The sequence below is a fragment of the Erpetoichthys calabaricus genome, chromosome 4 (genome assembly GCF_900747795.2).
Source record: "Erpetoichthys calabaricus chromosome 4, fErpCal1.3, whole genome shotgun sequence".
Lineage (NCBI taxonomy): Eukaryota > Metazoa > Chordata > Cladistia > Polypteriformes > Polypteridae > Erpetoichthys > Erpetoichthys calabaricus.
Genome location: NC_041397.2, coordinates 134,994,032 through 135,019,198, shown reverse-complemented (window position 1 = coordinate 135,019,198; position 25,167 = coordinate 134,994,032). Strand labels below are relative to the sequence as shown.

At 39.3% G+C, this 25,167-nt stretch overlaps 1 protein-coding gene across 2 annotated transcripts in view; it reads left to right on the top strand.

Moving 5' to 3' along the window:
• The first annotated feature begins 966 nt into the window (after positions 1-966).
• LOC114650281 (uncharacterized) overlaps positions 967-25,167 on the top strand; it is a 91,601-nt gene continuing 67,400 nt past the window's right edge. For both annotated transcript variants that reach the window (XM_028799811.2, XM_051927113.1), the window contains exons 1-3: positions 967-1,907; positions 10,432-10,544; positions 22,020-22,455. In XM_028799811.2, the coding sequence (XP_028655644.1) occupies positions 1,415-1,907; positions 10,432-10,544; positions 22,020-22,455 (1,042 nt within the window). In that variant the 5' untranslated portion in view covers positions 967-1,414. The remainder of the gene's footprint in view (positions 1,908-10,431; positions 10,545-22,019; positions 22,456-25,167) is intronic.

Below are 25,167 nucleotides of genomic sequence, written 5' to 3'. Positions count from 1 at the left end.
GATCCTAAATTGTCCCTAGTGTGTGCATGGTGTGAGGGTGTGTGTGTGTCCTGTGGTGGGCTGGCACCCTGCCCGGGATTTGTTCCTGCCTTGCGCCCTGTGCTGCCTGGGATTGGCTCCAGCAGACCCCCGTGACCCTGCGTTAGGATATAGCGGGTTGGACGATGACTGACATGACTGACTACATTAGAACTTGACAGGCATTTATTGCCCTGAATTAATTTGAACATGAGGCACTGCTAACGGCTTCGATTTTTTTTGTTTTGTTTCGCTGTTATATAGATGGATGGGGCAGAGTGTCTAATAGTATCTGAATAAGGTGTAGTGTTGATTTGTAAGGTCGTCAGTTGCTATTGTTTATAATGGTGGGTCGCGCGTACGATTACGTCGTATTGGCGCTCTAACGATCCAGCTTGATTCAACCTGTTGTGATGCTCGTGCCGAGTCACCAAAAGGATGGGGCCTTCCTTTGGTAGGTCGCAAACACTTCCATAGAAAAAGTGGGTAGAGACACCAAAAAGGTCGAAAAACACTGCTGTTTTTGATTTTTTTTTTTCAATAGACAGTGTGTTAATTTATATTGATATTTTTAAAAACATTTTTCATTTACTTCTTTTCCAGTTATTACATGAGCACTTTTTAAAATGTAAAACTGCAGTAACGTCAGTATTCACATTTTTGATTATTTTAACCTATAGTCTCACTAACCTCTACCTTTAAGTTATTTCCTTTTACTAGTTAACTTTTGGCAATTGCATTTCCTCTTTTTGTCGAGCTTTTTGAATTTAATTCCCCCATTTTTTAACTCACTTGTTCAGTTCAGGGTCGCTGTAATTACTGTTATACTACAATCATTGTATAGCTTTAATGCTTTCCCAGTTTTACCCAAATGAACATCGCGAGCGTCAGTAAGTCTGACGTCAAAAAAGGCGCTGACCCTGCTGTTGCTACATTTCGGCGCAATCGGTCTTTCACATGCACCACAGTTTGTAAAACACGTTTAACTGTTTTGATGTGAACTATGATGGTTTTGGGTTAGGATTATTGGTAGGATAGTACTTCGTGCGAAAAAGCACATGGTCGAAGAAGATGGACAAAACAACCAGCTGCCCTCCCTGCAAAGTGATAATAGAAATTCATCCGGAAGCTTTATTTAGCGTGTACACCCCTTTGAAAACTTTAAAGCGGCTCGTCGGCTTTTATGACCTGGAAGACGTGGTTAGTCCTGGAAGCATAACGCCTCACTTGAAAAAGAGGTAGAGCCAAACCCTTTCCCCTCCCCGAGAGGGGCCGGACGGGTCAAGCATTGTGTTTCAGTGGAAGTGGCTGGCGGACTTCGGATTTGCTTCACGCTTCTGCGGAGTTGGTTTCTCTTTAAAACTTATTTTAGGTCACTGACTCGCTGCATTCCAGAATGGGCAAAGCGCTCGAACTCAAGAGATGTCGATGTGGAACCACGTTGCAGAAGGCAGACGTTCACCCCATGTGTCTCATGTGTTTGGGTTCTTCGCATAAGCCGTCGTCTTGCCGTTTTTGCTTGCAAATGACCGCCGTCTCCATTAAGGCTAAAATAAGGAAGCTTAAAATGGCAATGCACAAATCTACGGCTAGCCATGGGGACCAACGTAATTCGTATTCGAATTGCCATCAACTAACCAAATCGGAATCCGAGTGCAAAGGGGAATTTAATGTTTCCCGATTAATTAGGGAGCTTAATCGACGGCAGACATCAATGGAACCTTTTTACGACGATCGGCTAACCCCATCGGCATCGGAGCAGCCTCCACTTTTTCGTCATTTAACAGGCTCTCGAATGCAGAAAGTCCCACAGGGGCAAACCAGAAAGCCGGATTGTCCTAGTCCACGCCCAACGGAGAATTCAGGGTCGAAACGCACGGCGTGCAATGGTGAGGAGTCTATTCTTGATTTAATAACATATTTCTGATAGATGGGTGGTTTGTTTGCAGACTGAAAGTGCTACGACGTGGGACGTGGGGGAGATCAGGTTCTGGCCACGACATTGTCCTTTTGACCGGGGGGTTGTGATGATCAGATAATCGTAGAAGTTAGATTTGTTCTAAAGACACAGGACTGCAGATTAAAATTTGGGGCAGGGTGTAATGTAGACGATGTACAAATTGGAAGCAGAGATTAATCCTGTTCTTGGAGCCTTGTACGGAAGTGTACATTAACTTAATCTCCCCTGCTTTAGGAAAATGTTGTGAACCGCGCGCTGCCAACGGAACGCAGAAGATAAACAGAAACACGCGGTCTCGTATAAATAATCGTGGCGGCAGTATTCCATACTACGTTAAGGTGGAAACTACTTCTGAATCAATAGTGTTCTGGGCAATAGGTAGCGCTAGTCACTGAAAAAGAAGTCGACCTTTCTTTAGAAGCTCAAATGGAAACGGAAATTCCAAACCGCGATAACGGTAGGATCCTGCAAACTGGATCGCATTTTCACTAATCGGATTTTACACTCGAAACCGCTGCCTGATTAAACATGCATCCCAGTATGCGCATACAGTGCATCTGTACTGGTAAGACAACATTAAACATAATATGTTCAGTAATTTATGGGTAGACGCGAATCGATGCGAATTTGTTTTTTTATTTTGTAGATCCCTTTTTAAATTATTGTACGTATCGTTTCGGGGTAGTTTCCAAGTTTGATATTTGTAGCCACGGACAGGACAGGAGACACTCTTGACAACAGAGTCGCATGCAGCGAGTGCGGACGAGGCGTGGCATTGTGAGCGCAGAAGGTCTCTTAGTGCTTTGCACGTACAGTGCACTACTACAAATGTTCTGCAAGTAAAATGTTTATTAGCAGATACCCCGGGTTAAAAAACCAACTTTTGGTTATCATGCTGCATTTCTAGTTTTAATTTGCAACACTAATACAAGTTAAAGCTGTCCACAAAAGCGTTTAAACTGTAGTGTGAAATCGTCCCAGTTTTTTTTTTCATACAGTTAAATAGCATTATGGTTTCATTGTGTTCATTGCAATTGATTTGTGTATTGAAAATAGATGTTTTCTTGATGTTCATCATTGTTCCCTTTTTGTGTATATTTAGTGAATCTAGAAGTGAGAGTCAGGGTCAGACATCTTTCCTAAAAAGTGATGTTATGCATTTTCAAAATTGTGTTTTAAATCCCTGTAACTGTGCATGTGTAAGAAAGTAACTGTATAAAACATATTTGCTCTGATACCACTAAGCATAATTTATGCTTCAAGAATTTGTAATTTTAGGGTATACATATTTACTCTAAAGCATGTGGTTTTTAGTTGACTTTAATGTTTCAGCACCTCTATCACAAATCTTGTCAAATAATCATTTACTTAGTATCTCCTACTTTATAAAATGGCCTGCTTAGGTATATTTGAGAAGCTCAATTTTCTCAGGTTTTAAACAGAGAATGATGTCCATCTTATTGTCTCTGCCAATTTTAATTGATGCCTTTTTCATTTGTGTATTTCAGTGATTCTTCCCATTCTAATAAGTTAAAACATGGTATGTACTGTAAATTCACATGGCTGTATACTGGGCTGCCAGCTTTGCAAACCTAGTAGTCCTGATACACTTTCTAGTGGCCCAGTTTACCTGCACTTTTTTACAGCAGCACTTATTTGTAAAAGTCTGCTGTAGACAAGTGCATACTACTTTTATCACAATATAAACATACCGTGATTGGCACCTTGGAAAATAATGTTTTAGCAAATAGTTGATTTTTAAGGGGTTATGTTGTGTTGATGTGTTGTCTTTTTCTGGTGTATACAAAGATATTTTATCAGACTAAATGAAATACTGAATTAATACTGTATTCTCAAATTTTATTTTCAGAGTATTTTGGATCCCACAAACAATTAGCTTCTCTGTCCAATTAATGATCATTTTGACCTTCAGGATTATTTTGAGGTGGAATATGTCCTTTACAGTGTCATACATATTTAGTTCACCACAGACAGTAATTTATCTATAAAGCTTCATTAAACTGTGTCATGCTTACACCTTTAAGAGAGTCCTCATGTTAGTAAAGATGAGGTTTAGGCCTGAAAAAGAATGTTCACACTCTGCAGTGTTTGGACTGATAGTAAGAAGTATTCACACAGCCTCTGGCATGCCTGTAAGAGACCAGAGTACATGTCTGTTAATGGTGAGCATCTTATTGTTTTATGAGATACTTCTCAGTGACTGCATAAGGCAACATACAGTGCATCCGGAAAGTATTCACAGCGCATCAATTTTTCCACATTTTGTTTTGTTACAGCCTTATTCCAAAATGGATTAAATTCATTTTTTTCCTCAGAATTCTACACACAACACCCCATAATGACAACATGAAAAAAGTTTACTTGAGATTTTTGCAAATTTATTAAAAATAAAAAAATTGAGAAAGCACATGTACATAAGTATTCACAGCCTTTGCCATGAAGCTCAAAATTGAGCTCAGGTGCATCCTGTTTTCCCTGATCATCCTTGAGATGTTTCTGCAGCTTAATTGGAGTCCACCTGTGGTAAATTCAGTTGATTGGACATGATTTGAAAAGGCACACACGTGTCTGTATAAGGTCCCACAGTTGACAGTTTATGTCAGAGCACAAACCAAGCATGAAGTCAAAGGAATTGTCTGTAGACCTCCGAGACAGGATTGTCTTGAGGCACAAATCTGGTGAAGGTTACAGAAAAATTTCTGCTGCTTTGAAGGTCCCAGTGAGCACAGTGGCCTCCATCATCCGTAAGTGGAAGAAGTTCAAAACCACCAGGACTCTTCCTAGAGCTGGCCGGCCATCTAAACTGAGCGATCGGGGGAGAAGGACCTTAGTCAGGGAGGTGACCAAGAGCCGATGGTTACTCTGTCAGCGCTCCAGAGGTCCTCTGTGGAGAGAGAAGAACCTTCCAGAAGGACAACCATCTCTGCAGCAATCCACCAATCAGGCCTGTATGGTAGAGTGGCCAGACGGAAGCCACTCCTTAGTAAAAGGCACATGGCAGCCAGCCTGGAGTTTGCCAAAAGGCACCTGAAGGACTCTCAGACCATGAGAAAGAACATTCTTTGGTCTAAGAGACAAAGATTGAACTCTTTGGTGTGAATGCCAGGCGTCATGTTTGGAGGAAACCAGGCACCGCTCATCACCAGGCCAATACCATCCCTACAGTGAAGCATGGTGGTGGCAGCATCATGCTGTGGGGATGTTTTTCAGCGGCAGAGACTGGGAGACTAGTCAGGATAAAGGGAAAGATGACTGCAGCAATGTACAGAGACATCCTGGATGAAAACCTGCTCCAGAGCGCTCTTGACCTCGGACTGGGGTAATGGTTCATCTTTCAGCAGGACAACAACCCTAAGCACACAGCCAAGATATCAAAGGAGTGGCTTCAGGACAACTCTGTAAATGTCCTTGAGTGGCCCAGCCAGAGCCCAGACTTGAATTCGATTGAACATCTCTGGAGAGATCTTAAAATGGCTGTGCACCGACGCTTCCCATCCAACCTGATGGAGCTTGAGAGGTGCTGCAAAGAGGAATGGGCAAAACTGGCCAAGGATAGGTGTGCCAAGCTTTGTGGCATCATATTCAACAAGACTTGAGGCTGTAATTGCTGCCAAAGGTGCATTGACAAAGTATTGAGCAAAGGCTGCACTGTATGTTTGCAATGGAGTATAGCCCTCTGATTTCAAAAGGTTAATGCCCGTTTCTAAGGCTGAACACTTGTACATTTCATGAACTGACTCTCCACTGCCTCAGTTAGATATTGTGGCTGATTGATAAGTCTGATATCACTGTGCTTTCTCACATTTTCAATCCTAAAATTAGTTTTTCCTGAAAACTAAGGGCTTCTTTTATGTGTGGTTCCTGGATGCTCTCTGCATACAGCACAGTACATTTTCTGACTTGGTTATGATTCTGTCCCCTCCCTGCAGTCATCACTGCTTTGCGGAGTATCCTCCATATTTAGTCCATGTTTAATTACCAAAAAACATTTTTCTAGTATGTCTATTTTTTATCATAATGCTGCTTGTAATTATGATTCCTTTCTCTTGTAACTGCCATTGAAGCAGTAGTGGAATGGTTCGCCTTGGCCTTTCTTTCTGAATTTATAAGAAAGTGTGTGTTAATTATTTATATCACAGTAAATGATGAGAGGATACAGTTACCTTTTGGTGTTACTGCCCCCCACTACTCCAGTTGCTTTACAGCTACTGCTGTTGCGTCTCTTGCTAGTCTAACTGCGCAATTTTTCTACATTGTTCTCAAGTGTGTGTGTGAGCATGTGCAGAACCATTAAGCAAATATGGTGAAGAGTGGGCCAGTATAATGATCTTGTGAGCTAGTGACATATATAATGAAGACATGCATTTTTAAAATATTTTTGCATGTCTTCCTTGTGCCTTGATGACCTTTTGCTGTGTCTGTCATCATTTTTATTGTGCTGCCCTCACAATCAGCGTGGATGCGTCCAGTATAAGTTAGGCTTTAGATAGGGGTTACCGCAGTATGGCTCACTGTAAGCAACTGTCTTTAAAAAGCATCACCAAAACTAAAATCATAGATAATTTCCCGTAGGGGATTAAAAAAATGCGCCAAATACATGAAGAAATTGTGGTTTTATTTTTATTACATTACTTTAAATAGGAAAGTACTGAATGGGCGAAAGATCCGAAACATCTGGTAGTCCACCAGGTTTTCCGAATCTGTTGTTCGGAATTTAAAAAATGGGTAGTCCTAAACGTCCGGAGTAATGAATTACCTACCTCTGTTTTAAGGTATGTCAGGTGTTAGAAAGGCTTTCCAGTCATCTGTCAAGGGTGACTAACATGTCCGCTTTCAAATGCAACTCTTTAAAACAGTAGCTGTAGGGTACAAGAGCTCCTTCGTGTCAGATATCAAATGTGGTTTTTGATATTACAACAATCATCTGTGGCTTACCTGGATATTAATTTGACATTAAAGTTAAACTGTTCAATTACACTTATTAGTAAAGTTTCTTTCATTTCACCGACTAATCCTTTCCATATATATGGATTTAAATGTGTCTGCCTGTCTGTGTCCAGGTCATGTTCCTATATATATATATATATATATATATATAGGAACATGACCTGGACACAGACAGGCAGACACGTTTAAATCACACCACACACATTTATTTACATTGTTCATTATTTACAATTAGTGCTCAGAAGTCCCCAAAAGTCCTGGAAAACACCACACAATGCCTTCTCTTCTTCAGGCCGCCTCTTTGCCTCCTCCCAGATCTCGTCCGTCTTCCACTCGACTCCAGTCCTGAATGAAGGGAGGCGGCCCCTTTTATAATTGCCCGGATGTGCTCCAGGTGCTTCCCGGCAATCTTCTACCGGCACTCCCATGGCGGTAGTGCCAGCTGCGTCCCCGGAAGCACTCCGGGTGTCCCTGATCCTCTTCTTTCTCAAGGCATTTGAGCGCCCCAAAGTTATTGTGTTTTTTTTTTCCTGCATTGTTATCAATGTTTAATTCAATATTGTTTTTTTCTATCAGTATGCTGCTGCTGGAGTATGTGAATTTCCCTTTGGGATTAATAAAGTGTCTGTCTGTCTATCTATGCAAGGAACTGGTTATTTCCTTTTGCTGCACCAAACAACCACTATGTCTACTCAGTATTCAACAAGCAAATGTAGGGGTTCTGCAATCCTGCAATTTCTTACGGTTCCATATCAATGATAGTGGTTGTGACATTACTCACATCATCTTTAACTTCAGTTCCACCCCCCTTAATGTTAACATTATACAAAGTTATTGTCTGTTTTACCTGCATTTTTATCACTCTTTAATATTGTTTTTTATCAGTATGCTGCTGCTGGAATATATGAATTTCCCCTTGGGATTAATAAAGTATCTGTCTGTCTATCTATTTGGAATAGTGGTATTACAATAGTGACATTGTAGTGGCCCTCTTAAAGCCTGCATGACTAACAAATTAGACATGCATATGAAAGTAGAAGGAAGCATGCTAGCAGAGAATGTACTTAAGTATACATGTGTAAAAAAGGTCAGGCCCAGATTCTCTCTGTGCTGCTGCAGGGTGTATCTTGTTCCTTAATTGTAAAGGGGTGCCTGAAAGGAGTTAGTCCAGCCAGCCTGCGCCTTCATCTTATGCATAGCATAAATGCAACAGAATTAATGTACTTTGTAGATGAGGGCAAATTTTATCACCCAGTAGTTTCACTTTGGATTTCATAGTTAAATGAAAGCTTTCTTAGATACCTGTGTGTCACAGTTGCTTATTTTGTTTTTCTTTATTGCTCTGATATTCAGTTTTGTCCTTCTTAACTATGTGCTATACTAGTTTTGAGTTTTGTTGTGGATGTCTCCTATAGATGCAGTCTACTCAAGCAATTTACAGAAGATACTTGTTAGAAATTCTGTCACCATAGGATGCACTTTGTTGGTTCTTAAGTTGCAGTTCTGTCTTTAAGACCACCCTCCCAATAAACTAATCCTGTTATTTGTATCACTAACAGATTAGACATTATTATAACAGAAAAAATCTACATATTAATGCATATATCTTTTGGGGTTATGATTAAGATAATTTAAAGTGTTTTTTTTGTTTTTTTTAAGGGCTGGGCAAGTTAACATGTTATTGCATTAACACATTAATTAATTAACGCAATTATTTTATCGTGCGTTAACACAGTTTTTGTTATTATTTTGAAGGCCTCAGTCTTACTAGCAATTGATAGCGATCAGTGATCTTCTTGTTAAAGTGCTTTTCGATACGCTTTTGCTAGAAGGAAAGTTAGCTTTTTTGATTTGACCTTGATTCCCTGCATGAGTAGCGAAGAGCAAACAGCTTCTAAAATGGCATGTGGAGAGATACCAAAGTGAATGCTCAAAGCAAAATAATCCATGGATGACCTTTTTCGTATTACCGCTGAATCGGGCTCTGATATGTCGGACTCCGATTTTGATGCAAGTGATCTGTCGATGTACTGGCATCAGCTGATCGTGGTGCTGAACATGCTTGTGTAGCTGATGCACCTATGAAAACGTTTGCCTAGGAAGAACAGACACGATGACAGGAGGTACAAACCGTATTGTGTTTCCCAGCAACTGGCACCCCCGCGCACCTGTCTCACAAAGACAGCCAGGCAGCCAACCCACCGTGCATACATGCTGGTCGTTGAGCCACCCCCTGTGTTGCGGCTGCTGCCGCAAAATGCAAACGGGCGCCTACAACAGGCAGCAACAGAGGTTTTATGTTGATTTATGTGTGAAACCTTTGCTTTGTGCTCTTTTCAGAAAACTGAGTTTTTTGAAAAAAAATTAGCCCTCAAAGAGTTGCTGCTAAACATAGACTTTTTATGCAGCTTCCTGGTAAAAGAAAATGTTTCTGACGGTGTCTGTTCAGATAAAAAAAAGAAAATACATTTAGAAATGTTAACTTGCTGTTGCTCAGAAGGTGCCTGTTATAATGTTGTGATCGTGGCTCTGGACTCTGAGGCTAACTTGTTTTTCTATAACTAGTTAATGCCCTGGCAATGGAAGATATCTTTGGATTTATAGTTGATTTGATTATATTAATATTTAAGTTGAGATTTACAAGAAATATTTTAACTGCTACAATGTAAAGGAAATACTGTGTTTTCAAACCGAATAAACAAAATACACTACTTTTGAGTTCATTATTGAATTTTGCATGTAGCAGTGTGATTGTTGTGATTGTCTGAGATTAATCGCGATTAATCGCTGACAATCATGCAGTTAATCGTGATTAAAAATTTTAATCGCTGCCCAGCACAAGGTTTTTTTTTTTTAGTGAGTTAGGTTAGTTGGCTTTTAAAGTTATTCTGGTCATTGTTCATGTAAATAATTTTAGCTGTAGTGTATGTAGCTTTGCAACTTTTTTCATTATTGTTTTATATATCAAATTAGAACTACTGCTACACATATAGGTTGAACGGAGGCATTGTATCTTCAATTTTCTGTTTGTTAGGTGGATGGACCATTTCTAATTTGCCTGATTTGATGATGTGGGTATTGGAGTGGTGCCGTGCAGAATCCGTACTTGCATTACACCTGTTGCTGGCCTTCCATGACCCCCTAAATTGATTAACTATGTTCAAGAATGTGTGCATATTCATGATACTATCCACAGCTTCCCTCAGATAGTTGAAAAGTGACCTTTTGTGCATGTGTGAAAGAAATGTATGAAAATCTGTGTATGATAAGCTCTTTCTCAATGACCATTCTAAATAAATCAGTTCTAAAATAGTTATGTTAAATATGTTTCATATTGTCATTTCGTTGTTTGATATTTCTGCACATGGCAATGTTTTTTTTCCCCCCACTGTAAACATGTATTAAATATATATTTTAAATATATACAGTGTGTTTAAAAATAAAATGATCATTTGATTGAAACCAATGTTTTGGTCTTTTTACAGCTTTTCACCCTATGGAGTTGAATGCACAAGTGCAGTGTGAAAATGAATCAGTTGGAGTAGAAACTACAGATCACAGTCCCACTTTAAAGTCTGATTTTCTTCATGTTGATCTGGTATGACTGTTCAGATTTATTTGGGATAAAGAGAGCAGGGGTTGTGCAGTTACTAGGTATTTTTGAGTTGGAGATTAATTTTGCATCTTCCTTATCCCTTATTTGATTTTTATTAGGATCTTGGAAACCATTATATATTTAACTAGGTTGCTATTAATAAAATATGAGTATCACTAAAGCATTGAATTAGTTTTATACAGATGTATAGAAAATTACAATAACTTATTTAATTTAGTACAAGTTGAGTATCTCCAAGCTTAAATTCCATCATCTGAAATGCTTGCAAAGTTAAAACTTTGAGTGCATGTGCTGCTGATCTCTTTTATAAAACTTTTCTTGGATTTGAATGTGAAAATATGCATATCCCAAAAAGATGATAATGCATACGACTCAAATGTTTAAAAAAAAAAAAAAAAATAAAAAAAAGCCTTCTGTACGCACTTTTCATGCAATTTACCTTTAAATCTATGTCATCTTGTCAACGTGTCCCATGTGAAGCTTAGACACACTATTGATGATCCCGCAGTTGGGTATCCCACAATGCATTGAGGGGGATTGGAGAACTGCAAGAAGCATTGAGCCTCGCTAAGCAATGACACAGTTGATAATCTTTGTCCCCTGAGAAGTGACACGATAACATCTGCATTGCAGTTCAAAAGTGATACATGGCACTTTTAAAATTGCTGCATAGCTGAGGGGGAACACAGATTGTAGCGCCTTTCCTCTCTGGTCTGGGAATCAATAGAATGCCATTGCTTATGGTTGATAAAAGCAGATCAATACTCATTATGTGCCCTTATTTCAGTAGTGCAATAAATTGCTCCAGATATATTTGAAAACCAGAAACTACTACAAAATACCTTTTTATGTTGGCAAAAACATTTTGTTTGTACACCCACCCCATACGAAAACTGAATGTAGCATCTAAGTTGGTTGTTTAATGGCTTCCAGCACAGGGGCATGATGGAGATAAAGTTGGTTGAGAGGTTTTTGACCTGTCGGCCAGTTCCGAGAGAAGTGATAAGTCCTCAACCTGATGAGAAAACAGAAAAGTTCTTCAATACAAATACACCGCATTGGCCGTCTTAAAAGGGAACTAACAGAGTCTATGTATGTCATTCATCACTTTTTTTTTTTTTTTAAATATATGTTTGTCACATCGATGCACATTATAATGTTGTGACTGTGCTAGGGTTACCATGCATGCAGTGGCCCAGTGGCGAGACAAGATAAAGAATGTCATGGTGCAAGCTGGTTATAATAATAGGGTGTGGTGAAGGGTTGGTGATACCGTGGCTAGGTAAACATTGTAAGTGTGAGTGGATGGAGAAAGAGTCTTGGTTTTTGTTCGTCTTGCATAACAGACCTCCCAATGAGAGTAATAGCAGCCAGTGCAGCTTGGTGAAGGTGTTCCCCATGGTTAGAACAGTGGTGAAGATGTAGTTTGCTATGTCTTCAGAACCATCCTTTCCTCCCTCATTTTGAACCTCCCACTCATGTGTTTTTTTTTTGTTTTTTTTTTTTTTTTTTTTAACGGCATTCTGTGACTCGCGTCTTAATTTTAAAGTTAGTACAATAATAATGGATCTGTGATATGAAGTATACCCACAAAGCCAATCCAGTAAAATGATGACTCACATTTTCATACTTCATCAAGGGTGTCCTGACAGTATATCATAATCCATCCATCCATCCATTTTCCAACCCGCTGAATCCGAACACAGGGTCACGGGGGCCTGCTGGAGCCAATCCCAGCCAACACAGGGCACAAGGCAGGAACCAATCCCGGGCAGGGTGCCAACCCACCGCAGGACACACACAAACACACCCACACACCAAGCACACACTAGGGCCAATTTAGAATCGCCAATCCACCTAACCAGCATGTCTTTGGACTGTGGGAGGAAACCGGAGCGCCCGGAGGAAACCCACGCAGACACGGGGAGAACATGCAAACTCCACGCAGGGAGGACCCGGGAATTGAACCCAGGTCCCCAGATCTCCCAACTGCGAGGCAGCAGCGCTACCCACTGCGCCACCGTGCCGCCCCGTATATCATAATGCATATGCAAATATCTGAAATGTGAAATACTTTCAGTTCCAGGCGTTTTGGATTAGGTATAATGTAAGCTGTATTTGTTATCATTATGCATGGATAAAAATGGTAAAAGTATATCCATGAAAGAAATGTTGATACCAGCTAATTACAGAATATTTGTAATTATTTTTTTTAAACCCCCCTCAGTTGATTTGCGTAAATATTGCTCCTGATGGGATTGATTTATTGCTGGTTCCTTTGTAAATAATCAGGCAAGGAATATAGCAGGGAAATAGTGCCTTGCAGTTTTTGAATGTTAGACTCCAACAGTCTGTGAGCAGCAATATGGTTTCATGCCAGGAAAGAGTACTAGAGATAAAATGTTTGCTTTAACACTAGAATTACCAGAGTCTACGAAAAAACTCGTAGACCTGGCCCACTTTAAAACTGTTCTCACCTCTCCTCCAGCGTCTTTTGTCTTCTAAATGTGCCGATTAAGAAGAGCAGCAAGCAGCTGGCTATTCCATCCCCCACCGTCGCAGAACGTTCACTAAGTTTTCCCAGCTCATGCCATGTTTGATTATTAAGAGTGTTGTTGGAAAGTACAGAGAAGGTCAGAAGAAATTCCATTACGTGCTTGTGGAATTGCTGAAGGTGTATGACGAAGTGCCAAGAGAGGAGTTATGATATTGTATGAGGATGTTAGGAGTAGAATAAAGTATGTGAGAATGGTACAGGATATGTGTGAGGACAGTGTGACTGCGCTGAGGTGTGGTTGGAATGACAGCCTGGTTCAAGGTAAGAGAGGGATTGGCTTAGAGCCCTTTTTCTGTTGACAGGCGAGGTAAGACAGGAGTCTCTGTAGACTTTGATGTTCGCGGATGGCATTGTGATCTATAGTGAGAGTAGACAGCAGATTGAGGCGATCCTGGAGAGGTGGAGGTACGCACTGGAGAGAAGGGGAATGAGAGTCCGTAGGAGTAAGACCGAGTACATGTGCGTAAATGAGAGGGAAGATGGTGGAAGGGTGTGACTGTAAGGAGAAGAGGTGGTGAAGGTTGATGAATTTAAATAGTTGGGTTCAACAGTCCAAATCTATGGAGACTGCGGTAGAAATGTGAAGAAAAGAGTGCAGGCATGTTGAACTGGCTGAGGAAGAGTGGCAGGAGTTGTGTGATAGATGAGTAACTGCAAGAGTGAAAGGGAAGGTCAAAAAGACAGGAGGCAGAGCTGGAAGTGGCATAGTTGAAGATGCTATGATTTCGCTCACAGTGATGATAGTACACAGGATTACAAATGAGCATATTAGAGGGATGACACAGGTATGACTGTTTGGTGACCAAGTGAGTGAGGCTAGTTTGAAATGGTTTGAGCACATGAAGAGCAGAGATAAAAGGGGTCTTCCTCGGGAAAAGAATGTTGAGGATGGAACCGCCAGGTATCAGAAAAATAGGAAGGCCAAAAAGGAGGTTTATGGATGTGGTGAGGCAGGACGTGAAAACAGTTTGTGTGGCAGAAAATGATGTAAAAGACGAAATAGATTGAAACAGATGATTCGCTGTGGTGACCCGTTAATGGGAACAGCTGAAAAAAGGACTTCATCCAACCTTGTCACGTACACCTATCTGTAACATCTAAAAATGCAGTTCTTTTTAAATGCAAATCTACTAACCGATAAATAGCTTCTTTTAAACTAATATTTTAACCAGGCTTGTATTCTCATATAGTGACAGAGTATGTTAATCTGAATTCTTTCTCTCTGTTTAGCTGGTGTAACAAAAGACTAGAAACAAAGTCAAAATTTTTGGGTTCCAGATGGGAAAAACCTATTTTAATTGACTTTGGCAATTGTTGGTAAATCAAAAGAATATTCTTAAAATGATTGTGCATGTTGCATGACAAAGAAGATTGTAATTTTTTGTGGTTTTTAGGGCCAGAGTTATACTTCACGCGACGCATGATACAGCGGACTCTCCTGCTACGCAAGCGTTGAAGTGTTTATACTTGCGTGCGTACTTTACGTAAATCTGGAGGAATCCGCCAGGTAGCAGTGCGAGATATTATCACGGTGAGAACATGTTCGGCTTTTCTGTGTTGTGAATTGCCTAGAACATCCATTAAATTCCGATGACACCTTACCGCAATATCTCTGAAAAGGATGTTTATTGATTAAATCCAGGGATGTGTCCATTCCAGCAAGCATTGGGCACAAGTGAGAAACAATCCCTGGACGATGCCTCGGCTCATCGCAAGGTGAATACAAGCACACACATACATTAGCGTCATTGTAGCGGCACCAAATCCCCAAATCTGCATATCTTTGGAAGGAAACTGGAGCACACTGAGGAAACCCAGCAGGAAAACATGTAAACTCCAGGCAAGAAATATCAGCGACGTGACTCCCTGCAAGACAGCAGCGCTAACGCTCCGCCACTGTGTCACTCCATGTTCATTATTTAAACGAAATTACCGATTTATCTGTAAAATGTAATATACATACTTTAATGCTTTTCATCTAAGGGTTCTAAATGTGCAGAGAGTTGGAATATCATACATTTAATGTGCTCAGTGTGGCGATCTATTGCTGGCAGAAGACGGTATGTGAGAATTTTAAAATGTATTGTGTCATTATGATCGGGAATATGCGACACTTGAATATAAAAGCACCATGAATACATCTGTATGTCGGCATTTTGCTTCACCACATCGAACCATTTATCAAATATCGAAGTACGCACACCGATCTTGTAGGATCCGCAAAGCAGCTTTCTGTCACATGTAGATAGTAAACAGAGACTCTGACGTCACATTCCAACTTTTAGCACACTGCGCCCCCTGACTTTTTGCTGGTACTGCAACTCGTGCACGCGTCGCGTTAATTTCTGAGGACCTGCTCAGAGGGCGCATCAAATGAACGCCCAGAATGCGTGGTGGCCATGACGCGTTCTGAGCGTGAAGTATAAATGAGCCCTTAGTCATGCAGAGCACTTTGACACGAACAACAAGCCTTTGCAGAAATGAGAATAATTTTACATAATACAGTGGAACCCTCGTTTACGAGTGTTTTGCAAGACGAGCTAAAATTTGTAATAAATTTTGACCTGATAAACGAGCGAGGTCTTGCAATACGAGTAGTATGTATACAGTTTGTCTGCTGAATGTCATGTGATCACAACTGAGCTGATGGTTCTTCTCTCTCTCTGCGGGATTGTGGGCAATCGTCTCTTATTCTCCGTCTGAGTCGGCGTGCCTCACTCATATAGTCAACATCCGTACGAGCGTATACTGTTTACTACAGCATTGTGACTGTGTGTGCTGTGACGTGCAAGTCCCCGTCTTGCACCCCAAAACACGAGGCTGAGTCTCAGTACTTTAGCAACACCAGCTTTATTCAGCTTGAAACAGCAACAGCGCGGTTATTTATTGTAGCAGGATCTGCCACTCTCCTATACACAGACACAGCAGTCAGGCAGGGTTGTGGCCAAGTAATACTGTGCCCTGCACATTTATAATGTTCCTTGTATCACCCATCAACGGCAGGCGCTTATAGCATGTCCGCGATCTTTTCGTATTTGCTTTTACGGCGAGCTGCTACAGCGCTGGGAGACTGCGATTGCTTTGGGACGCTCTTCTGCGTGTCGTCCTGTTGGGTGGAATCCCACAAGAGTTTAGAAACTCACTCGCACCAGCCATGATTCTTTTCAAAGGTTAAAGTGCAGGTTAATTTGTTTTATGTACTTTTACTTTATATTTTGTATTAATCATTTTTATATGAATAGTTTTGGGTTGTGGAATGAATCATCTGAGTTTCCATTATTTCTTATGGGGAAATTCACTTTGATATACTGTACGAGTGCTTTGGACTGCGAGCACGTTTCCGGAATGAATTATGCTCGCAAACCGAGGTTCCACTGTATTGTCATTTTTTGTGATCTTATTTTGACAAATGTGAACAATCATTCTGAAGGAAAAAAGGAACAATTGTATTTTTATTATATGTATTAATATATAGTGCTGCTGCTTTGCAGTAAGAAGATTGTGGGTTCGATTCCTGGGTCCTCCCTGTGTGGAGAGCGCTTTGAGTATTGAGAAAAGCGCTATATAAATGTAAAGAATTATTATTAATTATTATTATAATCTGGAAATAATTGTAGCAAAAATATATGTAAAGATGCACCTAAAGGTGCCCACCTCCCTACAAACGCACTCCCCATCACACCTTGAAAGAAATACAGTATCTAAGCTGACTGAGAGATACAATCATAAATCAGTACCCTGATACAGAATTTCAGGAGGTGTTAAATACAAACTGTCAAGCCAACAGTGAAAATAATAGAAATAAAGTAAAAAGTAAATAGGCAAAGAGAGGCTTCAAAGGTAGTAAGCTTAACAAGCATTTCCCTGTCAGAAGCCAAGATGTTGTGTCTTGGTTTTACCCACACTTACAGCCTTACCCAAATGGCTGCTGATTTAACAATGACTTTCTTTCAAGCTGCTGAGCGCTCAAGTGCAGAAAAATTGTACAAGGTGGAGAACCAATGGTGACGGGTTGAGAGCAAATTAAACGTGAGAAAGTCCCTAGGTCTTTGGAGAGACACAAGTAGTGGTAGAGATCCTAGCAATTTGTACCGCATAACACTTTCATGGGCAAAAATATAACCTAAGAATCCATTTAAAATTAAGTAGAATGGGTATTTTAAGTTTTAGAACATAGTGTTTTTTCAGGGGTGTACAGATTGTAAATGCATGTGGATGTCCGCTGGGCTGCTGATTTTGCAAACCTGGTAGCCCAACTTTTTATTTGGGGTTGACGGTTACCTGCAGTGTTATTTTGTATATGAGTGCATAGCATTTTTCTGTCTCAATACAAACACAATAAGCGTCTTAGAATATTTTAGCAAATACATGATTCTTGAAGAATTATTTCATGTCAATGTGAGATTTTCATCCAATGTTCAAAAATGAACTGAAATACATTACACCCCCAAAATTCGCGGGGTTACGTTCCTACCGCACCTGCGAATTGTGAAAAAACGCAACTTTTGGATGTGGTTTAAAATGCCTTTTAAATGCCTATTTTTATAGTTTAAACCCTAAATACAGTATGCCCCCAAAGCACTTTTTAATTTCATTGCAAACTCAGCTTAATACATTACCTAAATAATTACCTTAATACATTACCTAAAAACAGAATGTAAAGGGAAGCCCATATACTGCACAGTACTGTACTGCTGTGTCTTCCGCAGTGCTAGAATGTAAAATACCGATGTTACCGATGTACGTACTGTAATTCCTGCAAACTTGTTTTCTTTGGTATGCGCTGTTGTTTTCTTTGTTTATATGTAGAGTAAATACATAATAATTTAATTTAATTAAAATACAGTAAAATGTATGGGTACTCCCCAATGATGAATGATATTGATGATGATGAAGTAGCTGTGCAGTACGATGCAGAGCATTTAAAACTCCTCGGGTGGCACCTCTTCTTCAGGCACTTCAGGAACTTTTGGACGGTACTCCAGATTCCTGCTTCGTTGTTCTTTATGTAGCATGTGGTGCTTTCATTAATGAGATAGTGGCGCACTACTGCAGCATAACTTTTTAGTTCTCGGAGCAAATCCAGTAGTTCAACCTTCTCTTGGAGTGTTTTAAACTTCTTCTGGTGCTTAGGCTCAGTGCCAGAAGGCCTTAGAAGGTGCAGGGCGTTTCGACGACATCTTGTGAGTTTAAGAATAACAATGAATACAATAACAAAATGGAAAAGGACACTCAGCTGGAGATGCATCACAGGGCAGCAGTCAATCAGCAGCAAGGAGAAATGAATAACGCTCTCGGATTGGCTACTTTCATCATTCCAAACTTCGTTTCCCTCAGCGATGGTAAACCCACTCACCTGGAGACTCATCACAGGGCAGCAGTCAATCGGCAGCAAGGAGAAATGAATAACTCTCTTGGATTGGCAACTTTCACCATCGCAAACTGCATTTCCCTCAGTGGTTGCTTCCTGTTCTCTCTACAGCACAGAATTGCCATGAAAAAAGCCATAAAAAAATTGCTGAGGATATTTGCGGTTTCTATCCATCCATCCATTATCCAACCCGCTATATCCTAACTACAGGGTCATGGGGGTCTGCTGGAGCCAATCCCAGCCAACACAGTGCGCAAGGCAGGAAACAAACCCCAGGCAGGGCACGCACACACACACACACACACACACACACACACCAAGCATACACTAGGGACAATGTGGAAACCCACGCAGACATGGGGAGAACATGCAAACTCCACGTAGGGAGGACCAGGGAAACGAACCCGGGTCTCCTAACTGCGAAGCAGCAGCAGTACCACTGCGCCACTATGCTGCCCATTTGCGGTTTCCGCTAACAATTAATAGTTAGGTTGTAAGGAAAAATCTGCGAAGACTGAGTCTGCGAACCCTGAATCGCAACTTCACGGGGGTCTTCTGTACTGAATCAATATTCTATTGTAATTTTGCTTTTAGATCTAACTTAAAACACAAATTACTTTTTCTTTCAAAACATCAGTTTGATTTTCATAATTATTCTAATATGCAGTATGTTCTTTACATTGTCATAGCTCACTGGCTGTGGCCAACTAGGGTGTATGTATGCAACTGCATTAAAATTTATCACACAGACTATTAAGAGGGTCCTCATGATAGTAAAGATGGGGTTTAGGCCTGGACAAGCCTGTTCACACTTTACAGTGTTTGGGATAATAATAAGTATTCTCACAACCTCCAGTAAACTTGGTAAAGGCCCAGAAATATTATCAAAAAGCTGATGAATATTTTAGGTAATTTTCTCAGCAGTAGAAAGCCATGGCAGTTTGAAAGTTACCTGTTGCATCAGCATACATTTTGTGAAATGATTTGGCACTTCACCGGCTTTGTTAGATAGCAAAGCCCGTCTAGTATAGTAAACAGTCTAATGTTAATGTGCCTTCCTAAAATTAGTTTTGCTTGAAAACTCTACATACAGCATGGTACATTCTTTGACTTGATTATGTTATGATGCATTCCCCAACCTGAAATCCTTGCTCATATTATCCTCCATATTTTATCCACTAAAAAAGTTGAGTATTTGAAAAGTTATTTTCTATTTATTTTGTCATAATGACTGCTTGTAATTATAATTCCTTTTCAGAACAGTTCACGTTGTTGTCCTTTTTTTAATCCTAAGCAAAGTATATGTTAATTATTACTTTATTTATATCACGATATGCGACAGGCAGATATAATTAACTTTTTGCAATCTTACCCTTAATTGCCCCAGGTGCTTTACAGATAACAATATTTCTTGTAAGTCGCCTTGGATAAAGGCGTCAGCCAAATAAGTAAATGTTATGTTTTTCTTGCTTGCGTTATAGACTTGCAGCCCAGTTTTGCTACATTGCTTACTAGTTGTTGTGTGTGTCAGTGGTGTAGCTAGAACATAGGGGGCTGTGGGGTAAAAATATTGCGGGCCTCCCCCATATAATTAATGAAGAGAAATATAAAGAGTTCAAAAAGTAAAGTAAAATGTAGATGTATTTAATTAAATATATTGGAGTTTCTTTGAAATAAGTTTTTTCTGTGTCAAATATTTTTACAATTACAATTTTTTTTGTAAAATTAAAACACTGAGGACATTTTTTTTTGTAAATTAAATGAACTTTTACTGCGAGGTAATTTAAAACTACTACTGCATGGATTTTTTCGAATGTGTGCATCGGGAGATGTGGATGCTTTATTCTTTATTCTTTATTTTTCGCATGAATAGTTCTAAAAAAGAGTGGAAAGGTAAATGTATTGCTAATGAAACAATAATTATCATTTTAAAGAGCAAATAGATTCCTGGGTTAAATCGTTGCCATTGTAAATTCTTAGTGTAAGCTTCAGTAATGGTGAGAGATTCTTGGAGTGTAAATCATTCTTGAAAGACCGTAAGAATGGTTGCTGAACTTAGTTACCTGATTAATGGTGCTGAATATGGAATAAAATAATCAAAAATATTAAATCAATGTAGTTTATTTATCTTGTCTTTTAAAATTACAATAAATACAGTATTTCTAAACAAGTTTGCAAATAGTTCAGCATGCCCTGCTTTTTCTTTTAACAATTCAATAAGCTGATTAAAAGTAGCTAACTTATTCCTAAATGTGTTTGCAGTTTCTTTGTGGGGGGAAATAAGTATTGATGAGCAATTCTGTAAGCAGATCTAAGTGTTTACAGCTGCCGACTGACCTTGTGCTGAATGTCTACACCTTGTCTCATTGTTTTTGTATGTTCTAGTGTTCTTGCAGTTCTCTATGGTCTAAACATGTCCTTCACATTTCTAGTAGATTGAAATTTATTCAAACACTTAGAATAGGACAAGATGGTTTTCAGTGAATCACATTAACCTTAATTGGAGAATCTTCCTTGCACTTCTGGTACAGATTTTAATTCCATGTGTGCCTTATACGCGTTCACACATAAACTATCATTTCCTCCTGTGTCCCTCTTTCTTATTCTTACCTTTGCTTGTCAATCACCTCAATTTGATTGTTTCACTGGCTGAGACAAGGGAAGTTGTTTCCTGGGGATTTTTTTTTAAAACTTTCATGCCACAGAAACAAAAGCCCACTGTGAATAGTTAATGGCATTGTTTTGCATTCTAAATAGAGGACATAATTCATGTTTGTACTTGTTCAGCTAATATTATTACACAGTCACGTGGTGACACATCACAATCATAGTCACGACCAGTAATTTAAGAAACACTGGTCTGTTGGTTTGAAACTGTATCACTAGGTAGATACATATGTAGCATGTGGCAAAAACTCCAGTGTCCATCATTTTTGTCATACTAGTTTTAGAAGATGGCTACAGCTGTTTCTAAAAATGAAATCAATGTTAAGATCATACATGAAGAACTGAGTGTTTTTGTTTTTTATCAGATTTGTTTTTATCTGGTACTCTGCTGGGCTTTGCAAGTCTGTATTGTGGTTGCATGGAATTAAAGATGGTAGTCCCAGGCATCTGGACCACAGTTTTGTCCACCCCTATTTGGAGAAAAAAAATAGTAGTACAGTATGTAGGAGAGGTTATAATTCCACAATTGTATTAAACAGTTTGACATAACAGATCATATGTGTGTGTTACTCTTGATAACAAATCTTAGTGTGGAAATGTGATAACTAAAGTTTTAATCTATCTTAAAAGAGTGCATAAAAATATTGTGGATACATTCAGACTAGAGTTGTTTGTATTGTCTTATTTGAAGCATTTTCATCTTAAAAAAAAGACTTTCCATTTTATAATTATCATGAATCAAAGTAGAAATTAGTATGAATTGCTTTTTTGTCTTTAAAATGCACCACATAAGGTAACTTTTATTGAGATTTTTTTAATAGGTGCAGTCATAAAAAAATTAATGTGATTTTTCCTTTTTTAGGTTAACAACAAAGAAGTGACAAAATTAAAGACTCTGACTCCAAGGGTTGTGCTTTCCAAGCGGAATTACAGACGTAACTTTACAAATAAGCAAAACATTTTAATTACAGAGTTTATTGTTGCTCATGCAGAACAGCTTTTTGGACAACAGAGAGAAAATGGTCCTGTCTCGAGGCGCCTGTGGATGAACTTGACATCACAAGTAAATGCTATAGAAGCAAATTCATCAAAGACCTGGAAACAGATAAAGCAGCGTGCATTTCGAATCCGCAGTCATGTTCTGGCAAAAAGAGAAGCACTGACAAAAAAGAAGAATCAACAATCCATGTCTCCCCTTAATGATAATGAGAAGATTATTCTATCGGTGACAGACACAGCCTCCTATAATGACTATGTTAACAAAGGAAATAAAACAAGAGAAAACACTAGCAATAAATGTAAGTATATGTCTATTTTTCTTATATTTTTTTTTTTTTAAACCAGAAATGACTTCAGTGACTTAGAACAAATACAGAAGTCTTGAAAGAAAATATAATTGTAGGAATATGTTCCGTATTTTATTGAATATACTTTGTTCATATTTATTGCATGTTTTTGTAGTGTATAGTCTTGGGTCTAGATCCCATTCAGTTTGCATAGAGTAAGTAGCTTTTCTCTGTACTTGATACTGTTTTCTCTTCCTGGTCTCTGAGAGTATGAGTGAATTGCAGTTGGTTTCTTCCTTACTTCTGCTTATCGCTCACTTCATCCAAATACTGGAATATGTGGAACCAGGAAATGTGTGGGGGACTGGTGTGCGAGTGGGTGTGTGTGTATAAAGAACCATTTCAAATTGTTTGTTTAGCATTTTGCTGCTTCAGTGTTCATTATGTGCTGAATAGATTTAGAATCTGAAGGTAAAATTACTGAAATTTAAATTGATAATCCATGGTGTTCACTTTGAATTTAAAATATAGAAATTTTAAAATCTTCATGTAGTGTCTTTTGACCTGAGTTGCATTGCAGGGTAATGATACTGTTATGGAATGGTCAAAAATTGGTGAGAAAATATGATCCGAGATTAATGCATTTTGCAACTCTTTGTCAGTATTGTACACGGCTATTAATTTCATTTTGTTTTTGAGAGTAACCATATATACTTGTGGAACAAGCTGATAATTGTAGGATCCAAAATAGACCCAGAAAAGGTGTTTGGCATTTTTGGTTGTTAGCTGGAGGAATTTTTTAATGTTATTCATTTAGAAAGTATGAAAAACCCTTGAAATCCCTGTACAGAAAGAAATGAATACCAAAAGCCCTGTAATTTATAGATACTTATTTGTTTCCACTTTTGACATTGCTGAAGATTAATAGTTTTATGTAGATACATATTTTTCTTATTCATTGAGGTAAAAATATTTGACTCGGTATCACACTATACTTTAGTTCAAATATAAAATATGGATTTCATAATTTTTAATGGGAAATTAATGCTCTTTCATGCCTGTAACAGTCTTCCTGATGTGTGTGGAATTCATTTTGTAACATTACTTACCATATGAAGTCTGTTAAATCTTTTCACATGGTGGTTTAAGTTGGTGCACAACTTTTGTTTTCCTTCTCCAATTCCAAGAAGCTCACTGCAATTGCACTTAGTCTTTGTCTGATGCATTGGGGTCTGCAACTTTGGGGCATACCGCAAAAGCGCTAAATATGAAAGTTAGTCTTGTTATGGCCAGTATGTACTAAGACCAAATGAGCATGGGATCATCATAAGCTGACAGCATTGCAGTTAAAACTATTTTTGCTTGTTCTGCATGAAAGCACATGATTACAAAAATATTCAGTCAATGCTACAAACAACTTGGGGTGAGTAACAATTGTTTGGGTGAAGTATTCCTTTAAATTAAAGGTACTGAAGAAAATCTTAATTCTGTCTGGGAAAGGAAAGCTCACAGAAACCAAAAATGTTTATAAATTTTACAAATTCGTACTAATTTGTAAATGATACTTACTTGAGCTAATATGGAAGACTGCAAGGATACATTATATAAAGACAAGGGGGCTTCGCCCCCTGCTCGCTTCGCTCGCCCTACCCCCGGTGTTTTGAACCCGTGCCCGCTGGGCAGCTACGTGTCCGGATGACGCACGTTTAATACGGCGCGTTTGCCCGTGTCATTCTGGAGTCCCCCACCGGTAATACAGAGCTTCGTCCGTACTATTACGTGGTGCATTGTGGACTACTGCGGACCCCGTAGTTTTTCTCGTTTCAGTTTGTATCTGTGGTCAGTTGAGCTCATGTTTTTCAAGCTTTTGAATTCCGGTCTTCATTATCTGTAACCTGCTGTCCATGTGCGTGGCCCCCTTGTTCAACCTGTTTATGACGTTTTAGTTTCCTTTCTACTCTGTCTTTAATTTCTGACCGTGCTTTATTCTGGTTTTGTTTCAATGACACTTGGTCCGTGGTGATTATATGTAAAGGAGGCAGTCTAATTTTCCCCTTTTGACAACAACGTGTAAATTCATTATTTGTATTGCCAGTTGTTTCTTCTGGGAAGTTAAGTGAATGACAATGATTGCAAATAACATTCATTAATCCCAATGAATTTTCCTCAATAGTGGACTCATTATTGAAGGCGTTGTCAGCCAACTGGCGTAAGCATTTAGCAGGTGTCTGGCGTTGATGTCCGCGACGGGCATGTTTTGCTTGTGGCGTTTGACTGCCGCGTTGTTGCATGTACATTATTTGTGACGCGCTATTTTGTAGTTTTAATTGATTTGCCACCGCTTTGCGAAAAGTCCGTTTCAGTCTACGTCGTGCATTGGATAAGTAATAAGGAGGATCGCACTCACTGTTAATATGTAGCCTTTTCTGCAGTTGAACGGTTAATAGTGCTATATTGTAAGGAGATCCACCTATGCTCACACCTTTGCTGCCTAGTGTGAAGGTGTTCAGATGACGTATGTTTAATATGGACGTTTCCTTTAGAAATGTGGTTTTGGGTGTCACTTCTTATTGATGAGGGGGGGGGGGGGGGGTTGAGGATTGTTGTTGCGCGAGCGTCTTCTTTCTTTTTGTGTTCCATGGGCTTGACACCTATGCCGACACCTATGCTGCCTAGTGTGAAGGTGTCGACGTTCACTTTAGAAGATGTGGCTTTGGGTGTGTG